Source organism: Salvelinus namaycush, chromosome 7 (assembly GCF_016432855.1).
Source record: "Salvelinus namaycush isolate Seneca chromosome 7, SaNama_1.0, whole genome shotgun sequence".
Classification (NCBI taxonomy): Eukaryota; Metazoa; Chordata; class Actinopteri; order Salmoniformes; family Salmonidae; genus Salvelinus; species Salvelinus namaycush.
In genome coordinates this window covers 15099361-15108680 of record NC_052313.1, presented here as the reverse complement: position 1 = coordinate 15108680, position 9320 = coordinate 15099361, and the positions used below count along the sequence as shown (strand labels likewise).

Sequence of the window (9320 nt, the reverse complement as noted above, 5' to 3'; positions counted from 1 at the left end):
TACATGGGTGTCCAAGCTGTGTGCTAGCAATTTCAACAGACAGCTCGGTGCATTCAGCTTGTCAACACTTCTTACAAAAAAAAGTAGTGATGAAGTCAATCTCTCCACTTTGAGCCATGAGAGATTGACATGCATATCATTAATGTTAGCTCTCCATGTACATTTAAACTCACGGGATCTGTGTTCCTCCTTCGGGACGGTTCAGCTAACGTGCGCTAATGTGATTAGCATGACGTTGTAAGTAACAAGAACATTTCCCAGGACATAGACATGTCTTATATGGGCAGAAAGCATAAATTCTTGTTAATCTAACTGCACTGTCCAATTTATAGTAGCTATTACAGTGAAAAAAATACCATGCTATTGTTTGAGGAGAGTGCGCAACAACAAAACACTTATCACGGCAACTGGTTTGATACATTCACCTCTGAAGGTAAATAATGTACTTTAATTCAGTAATCTTGCTCTGAATTGTCATCCTAAGGGCCCCAGAGATCAAATGTAGCATAGTTTTGTTTGACTAAATCAATGTATATATTCAAATGTAGGAACTGGGTTCTAAAGTTTGAACCCCTGATGTTTCTGGGATATGGGAGAATTAGAGGGATCTAAGTTCACACAGGTAAACAGATAAGACAGGAGAATTACAACAGATATAACAGACTGACCCTAGCCCCCCGGCATTCAGACTATTGGAGCATAGATACTGGAGACTGACGGGGGGGCATCCAAAGTTATCCCTGGACAGGGACAACCAGGCAGGATATAACCCCACCCACTTTGGCAAAGCACAGCCCCAACACCACTAAAGAGATATCAACTATCTTCCTAGTCTTTGTCCAACGCCACACCCTACACAGGTACAGAGTACATACAGACAATCAGGAAATATTCCCACACAAACATAACATTTCTCAATCGGCTCAGTCTGTTAGTGTGTGCACCACAATGTCAGCAGCCATGGACTCAATCAGTTGTTCAATATGTCTGGATCTACTGAAGGATCCGGTGACTATTCCCTGTGGACACAGCTACTGTATGGGCTGTATTAAGGACTGCTGGGATCAGGATGATCTGAAGGGTGTCTATAGCTGCCCTCAGTGCAGACAGACCTTCACCCCAAGGCCTGTTCTGAACAGAAACACTATGTTTTCTGAATTGGTGGAGACTCTGAAGAAGACAGGACTCAAAGCTGGTACCCCTACTCACCATTATGCTGGACCTGGAGATGTTGCGTGTGATGTCTGCACTGGGAGAAAACTCAAAGCTGTCAAGTCCTGTCTGGTGTGTCTGGCCTCTTACTGTGAGACTCACCTCCAGCCTCACTATGAATCTCCTACCTTTAAGAAGCACAAGCTGGTCAAAGCCTCCACACAACTAGAGGAGAAGATCTGCTCTCATCATGACAAACTGGTGGAGATTTACTGCCGTACCGATCAGCAGTTTATCTGTTATCTGTGTACAATGGATGAACATAAAGGCCATGATACAGTCTCAGCTGAATCAGAAAGGACTGAGAGACAGGTAAGGACAACAACTCTGTAATAGTTGCTCATTTAGAGCATCACAATGAGAATACTAGTAATGACTGAATATTAGTCACAACTGTATATATATGTACCGTATAGACCTGGCTTTGAAATTGAAAACAGCAAACACCCCAAAGATTTAAGCTGGTGAATATGCACGCATACATGTAACTGGTGGTTTGATGACCACATTCACATTATGTGTAACCTTGACTGAGACATGAGGAGTTGCATTGGCTCCCTGAGCTAATGCCTAGGCTTTGAGTTAATGCTCTTTTTTGGCACGCAGGAGACCCAAGAAAACACATGAACGGTCATGCGCATACAGACATGCATGTGACTTTCATAAGGCATGGACTTTGACCAATCATAAAGTTTGAGCTGTTCTCAGTAAGACAGAGGCTATGTTTACACAAGAAGCCCAATTCTGATATTTTTTTCCCACTAATTGGTATTTTAACCAATTAGATCAGCTCTGAACAATATCTGATATGATTGGTCAAAAGACCAATTTGTGGAGAAAGGGTAAAATTGGGCTGCCTGTGTAAACACAGCCAGAGTCACTTGTGCACATTAACATTGGATTGACATAGTTTTTTCCCCCCCAGAGGAAGGTGGGAGAGAAAAATAAGGAATCCAAACAGAGAATCCAGAAGAGACAGAAAGAGATGCATGAGGTGAGACAGGCTGTGAAGTCACTCAAGGTGAGTGTTGACCATTTAGATGTATTTACTTAGTAGATAGCCCTCTCTAAAGTAAATTTGGCGCCCTGCACTTTCACTGGCTTGTTGTCAAATCGATCCCGTTAACGGGATCTTAGTCCGTCTCAGCCATAAGAGGTTTTAATGCAACCGCTGTGTCAGATTTTTTTTTTTAATTACGGAAAAAGCACACCATGCAATAATCTGAGTATGGCACTCAGACAACAAAACAAGCCATACAGATATCCGCCATGTTGTGTAGTCAACAGAAGTCAGAAATAGCATTATAAATATTCACTTACCTTTGATGATCTTCATCAGAATGCACTCCCAGGAATCCCAGTTCCACAATAAATGTTTGATTTGTTCGATAAAGTCCATCATTTATGTCCAAATACCTCCTTTTTGTTCGCGCGTTTAGTACACAATCCAAACTCACGACGCGCGTGCAAGTCCAGGCGAAAGATCAGACGAAAAGTCATATTACAGTTTGTAGAAACATGTCAAACGAAGTATAGAATCAATCTTTAGGATGTTTTTATCATAAATCTTCAATAATGTTTCAACCGGAGAATGTCTTTGTCTGTAGAAATGTAATGGAACAGAGCTAACTCTCACATGAACAAGCGTCACGAGCTCATGACATTCTGCCAGAGCCCTGACCCATTCCCCTCTTATTCGCCCTCACTTCACAGTAGAAGCATCAAACAAGGTTCTAAAGACTGTTGGCATCTAGTGGAAGCCTTAGGAAGTGTAACATGACCAATATCCCACTGTATCTTCAATAGGGAATACGTTGAAAAACGACCAACCTCAGATTTCCCACTTCCTGGTTGGATTTTTTCTCAGGTTTTTGCCTGCCATATGAGTTCTGTTATACACACAGACATCATTCAAGAGTGTTTTCTATCCAAATATACTAATTATATGCATATTTTAGCAACTGGGCCTGAGTAGCAGGCAGTTTACTCTGGGCACCTTATTCATCCAAGCTACTCAATACTGCCCAAAGGAGAAGTTTATCTAAAGTTCCATGTATAACAGTTGTATCTTTTATCAATGTTTATTATGAGTATTTCTGTAAATTGATGTGGCTCTCTGCAAAATCACCGGATGTTTTGGAGGCAAAACCTTACTGAACATAACACGTCAATGTAAACTAAGATTTTTGGATATAAATATGAACTTTATCGAACAAAACATACATGTATTGTGTAACATGAGGTCCTATGAGTGTCATCTGATGAAGATCATTAAAGGTTAGTGATTAATCTTATCTCTATTTCTGCTTTTTGTGACTCCTCTCTTTGGCTGGAAAAATGGCTGTGTTTTTCTGTGACTAGGTACTGACCTAACATAATCAGATGGTGTGCTTTCGTCGTAAAGCCTTTCTGAAATCGGACACTGTGGTGGGATTAACAACAAGTTTATCTTTAAAATGGTGTAAAATACTTGTATGTTTGAGGAATTTTAATTATGAGATTTCTGTTGTTTGAATTTGGCGCCCTGCACTTTCACTGGCTGTTGTCAAGTCGATAACCGTTAACAGGATCTCAGCCGTAAGAAGTTTTAACTGACTTGCCTATTTAAATAAAGGATATTTAAAATAAAATATGAAACCTCTCCTCTCTTTCTGTGTTTCCTAACAGCGCTCTGCACAAGCAGCAGTGGGGGAAAGTGAGAGGATTTTTACTGAGCTCATCCGCTCCGTTGACAGAATGCGCTCTGAGGTGAAAGAGCTGATCAGAGCCCAGGAGAAGGCTGAAGTGAGTCGGGCTGAAGGACTGCTGAAGCAACTGGACCAGGAGATGGCTGAGCTGAGGAGGAGAGAGGCCGAGTTGGAGCAGCTCTCACACACAGAAGACAACATCCAATTCCTCCAGGTGATATCAATGACTCTCTGTCCCCAGCATCAGGTGTTACTGCTGAAAATGAAGCGTTTGTATTTCTCAACAATCATCTTTTTTCTGATTTGTCTCTGTAGTATTTCCAGTCTCTCTATGTCCCTCTATTACCCAGCATCACTGTCAACCACCACATCTCCTTTGAGGATGTAAAGAAATCAGTCTCTGGGCTGAAAAGTAAAGTTGAAAATATATGTTCTGCGGAAATTGCCAAAATCTCTGTAAAAAGTAGGTAACATATCTGGTCGTTGATAATACTAAACCAATTACCTAAACCTCTTTCAACTACTGAGCCCCTTGAATTACTATAATGTTTTTGTCATTATCAGTATTGAAACAGTGATACTTGATTTCCTGTGTCTCCATAGTGACAAAAGTCCACATTGTTCGACCTTCTGAGCCCCGTTGTCTTCCGTCATTTGGCCAAACTCAGTCTAGACAGTTGGTTGGTGGATTAGCATCACATTGGAATGACACCACCTGTCAGAAGACGAGGCCTGAACCCAAGACCAGAGAGGAGTTCTTGGAATGTGAATAAAGAACATACTGTACAATACACATTAATATACTACACACACAAACTCCTGGACGCACACATACATTTCACCTGTTGTTTTGTCTTCATTCTCAGATTCCTGCCAGCTCACATTGGATCCCAACACAGCACATAAAATGCTGTGTCTGTCTGAGGGGAACAGAAAGGTAACACAGAGTAACAACAACCAGCTTTATCCTGACCATCCAGACAGATTTACCAATGGCTGCCAGGTGTTGTGTAGAGAGGGTCTGTCTGGAGCCTGCTACTGGGAGGTAGAGTGGACCGGGGTGGAGGTTTATATAGCTGTCTCATATAAAGGGATAAACAGGAGAGCCTGGGATTGGTTTGGAGCCAGTAATCAGGCCTGGTGTTTGGAGTGTGGTGCCTTTGACTGCTCTTTCTGGTACAATGGTAAACGGACTGCCATATGTGTCCCCCTTTCCACCAGAGTAGGAGTGTACCTGGACCACAGGGCAGGAACTCTGTCCTTCTACAGTGTCTCTGACACAATGACGCTCCTCCACAGAGTCCAGACCCCATTCACTGAACCCCTCTATCCTGGGTTCGGTTTCGATTATGGATCTGTGAATATACTGACATAGACACAGTCATTCACTTTGATGAGAATACAGACAAGCTTTATCCTCTTAAGACTACAGTGCCCGATTTCGGGCACTAGATTTACAGGTAATTATTGATCATATGTTTAGTTATTTTATTTATTTCACAACGTTTATAAGTCAGAACAAAACAAACTAGACAGTTAAAGGACACTCAGAGGCAGGTGCATCAAAGCTGGTACCGAGAGACCGAAAAACAGCTTCTATTTCCAGGACATCAGACTGTTAAACAGTCATCACTAGCTGGCCTCTGCCCGGTAACCTTCCCCGAACACTGTCACTAGCTGGTTACCACCTGATACTCTGCCCTGCACCTTAGAGACCGCTGTCCTATCTACATAGTCATTGAACCCTGGTCACTTGACTAATGTTTATTACTGTTTTACCCACTTGATATATATATACTGCGTTCTAGTCATGGCTCATCCTATATAACTACTGCTGTATACACCTTTTCGATTCACATACTGTCCATACTGTCTATACACACCATTTACATACATACAGTACAGCGGAGGCTCATCAGAGGAGGAAGAGGAGGACCATGCTCCTCAGCGAATTTCATAAAAAATAAAATGGTAAAACATTAAAAAGTTATATTTTTTGGATAAAACTCTACTAAATATATTCACGTCACCAAATTATTGATTAAAATACCTCAACAGCACTCTATAAGGTAGCACCATGGAGTAGCAGGAGGGTACATTAACTTCATTACAAAACCTAGAAGGCTCATGGTTCTCATCCTCTTCCATAAACTTACAAAGTAATTATGACAACTTCCGGAGGACATCCTCCAACCTATCAGAGCTTTTTCAGCATGAGCTGACATGTTGTCCACCCAATCAAAGGATCAGAGAATCAATCTAGTACTGAAAGCATAAGCTACAGCTAGCTAGATTAGCACTGCAGTGCATAACATGCGGTGAGTACTGTTGGTTGACTTAAAAAGAGAGAAAGACAATAGTTTAACAGTTTTTTTCTTAAAAAATGGAGGAGAAGCAACAGATGGCTATATATTTTTTTTTCTTTCACTTTCACTTAATTAGCTAGCTAATGCAGCTAGCTAGTTTAGCCTACTCCTAAACCTGGCTCAAAGAGAAGGATGCTATGTTAGTTAGCTGGCTATGACTATCCAACACAACACTGGAGCTCTTCCTAGTCAAGGTAAGCATTTGGTTTTACTAATGTATTGCCACCGGGGCCCGCTGTTGTAAATGCTTAACTGCTTACTGACTGCACACTGTAATGTTACTGCGTGATTGTAGCGGGTTTACTCACCGACAACAATGAGACAGACAATAGGGAGGTCAGAGACCTGGCAGTGTAGTGCCAGGACAACAACCTCTCCCTCAACGTGAGCAAGACAAAGGAGCTGATCGTGGACTACAGGAAAAGGAGGACGAACACGCCCCCATTCACATGGATGGGCTGTAGTGGAGCGGGTCGAGAGCATCAAGTTTCTTGGTATCCACATCACCAACAAACTAACATGGTCCAATCACAACAAGATAGTTGTGAAGAGGGCACGACAACACCTTTTCCCCCTCAGGAGACTGTCTTGTTTTGCACGCTTTGTACAAAATAATAAAATGCAGTACTACAGGATATTTCTTAACGTAGCTCTTTATTAGCTAGCTACAACTGGCATGTTCACGTATCTCCAACCATGATCAACTGACCCTGACCTAAACATCCGGGTGGTCTTAACCAATCCTAGCACAGTATGATACGGCGGTAAAATGCATCTAATTAAAATTCAGTATGTTTACACATATGAATATTACAGAGACTGAAAATATTTAGCATTGGTCTCCACATCCTCAAAAAGATCTACAGCTGCACCATCGAGAGCATCCTGACTGGTTGCATCACCGCCTGGTATGGCAACTGCTCGGCATCCGACCATAAGGCGCTACAGAGGGTAGTGCGTACGGCCCAGTACATCACTGGGGCCAAGCTTCCTGCCTTCCAGGACCTATATACTAGGCAGTGTCAGAGCAAGGCCCAAAAAATTGTCAAAGACTCCAGTCACCCAAGTCATAGACTGTTCTCTCTGCTACCGCACAGCAAGCGGTCTAGTCTAGTTCCAAAAGGCTCCTTAACAGCTTCTACCCCCAAGCCATGAGACTCTGAACAGTTAATCAAATGGCCACCCGGACTATAAATAAAGAAATGTAACCAAACAAACATATTAATGGCAGAAATGTTCCTTCCAACAGTCACACTGTTCAGTCATTTCGCCATTTGTTTTTACACTGCTGCTACTCGCTGATTATCTATAGCATGGTCACTTTACCCCTACCTACATGTACAAATTACCTCGAATAAACTGTACCCCCACACATTGACTCAGTACTGGTAACCCCTGTATATAGCCTTGTTATTGTTATTTTATTGTATTACTTTTTTTTCTTTTTTTTTACTTTAGTTTATTTGGTAAATATTTTCTTAACTCTTTCTTGAACTGCATTGTTGGTTAAGGGCTTGCAAGTAAACATTTCACGATAAGGTTGTATTCGGCGCATGTGACAAATACGATTTGATTTGATATTGCTTGGTCTGATATTTCTGAATATCATTTTTTTTTTTGTGTGTATTGTTATTGTATTGCTAGATATTACTGCACTGTTGGAGCAAGAAACATAAGCATTTCGCTGCACCTGCGATAATATCTGCAAATCTGTGTAAGCGACCAATATTCTTTGATTTGATTTTGTCTAATAAACGTGTCTCTGACTCCGTCCAGTGGTCGGCGGCGTCATTACAATCCATTTTGTCGCCTCTTTTCCACATCATGTCAAAGGGCCGGTCCTTAGAAAAGCTCCTATCGAGCAGGACTTTCTAAATATACTGAACAAAAACATAAAAGCAACATGTAAAGTTTTAGTCCCATGTTTCATGAGCTGAAGTAAAAGATACCAGAAATGTCCCATACGCACAAAAAAATGATTTGTCTCAAATTTTGTGCACAAATTTGTTTACATCCCTGTAAGGATTTCTCTTGACAGGTGTGGCATATCAAGAAGCTGATTAACAGCATAATCATTACACAGGTGCACCTTGTGCTGGGGACAATAAAAGGCCACTCTAAAATGTGCAGTTTTGTCACACAACACAATGCCACAATGTTTCAAGTTTTGAGGTAGCGTGCAATTGGCATGCTGAATGAAAGAATGTCCACCAGAGCTGTTGTCAAATAATTTAAGGTTAATTTCTCTACCATAAGCCATCTCCAATGTTGTTGTAAAAAATGTGGCAGTGCGTCCAACCAGCTTCACAACTGTACACCACGTGTAACCACACCAGCCCAAGACTTACAAATCTGTCGTCTTCACCTGCGGTATTGTCTGAGACAAGCCACCTGGACGGGATGAAACTGTGGGTTTGCACAACCAAAGAATTTCTGCACAAACTGTCTGAAACTGGGAAGCTCATCTGCGTGCTTGTCGTCCTCACCAGGATCTTGACCTGACTGCAGTTCGGCATTTCGTAACCAACTAAAGTGGGCAAATGCTCACCTTCGATGGCCACTGGCACTCTGGAGAAGTGTGCTCTTCACAGATGAATCCCGGTTTCAACTGTACTGGGCTGACGGCAGACACGACGTATGGCGTCGTGTGGGCGAGCGGTTTGCTGTTGTGAACAGAGTGCATCATGGTGCCATATAAACACTCCAAACAGCCTACCAATGCTTGGATGCTATGCGTCCGCATGGTCCTAAAGCACACCGTTGCCTCGTTTTGTATCACATTCTAATGATAATGAATGTGGAGGGGACATGTGCCCCTATCCCCAGTGAAAGTTGTGCCCCTGTGTTATGGTATGGGCAGGCACAAGCTACGGACAGCGAACACAAATGCATTTTATTGATGGCAATTTGAATGCACAGAGATACCGTAACGAGATCTGAGGCCCATTGTCATGCGATTCATCTGCTGCCATCACCTAATTTTTCAGCATTGTAATGCACGGCCCAATGTCTCACAGATCTGAACTGAATTCCTAGAATCTGAAAATGCCCCAGT

The 9320-nt window shown here is 42.1% G+C and overlaps 1 protein-coding gene across 1 annotated transcript; it reads left to right on the top strand.

Moving 5' to 3' along the window:
- The first annotated feature begins 948 nt into the window (after positions 1-948).
- LOC120051013 (tripartite motif-containing protein 16-like) lies at positions 949-5614 on the top strand. Its single transcript, XM_038997587.1, has 7 exons — positions 949-1524; positions 2138-2233; positions 3880-4113; positions 4215-4362; positions 4503-4519; positions 4622-4664; positions 4766-5614. Exons 1-7 carry the CDS (start codon positions 949-951, stop codon positions 5272-5274), a joined length of 1623 nt encoding a protein of 540 aa, XP_038853515.1. The 3' UTR covers positions 5275-5614.
- The last annotated feature ends 3706 nt before the right edge of the window (positions 5615-9320 follow it).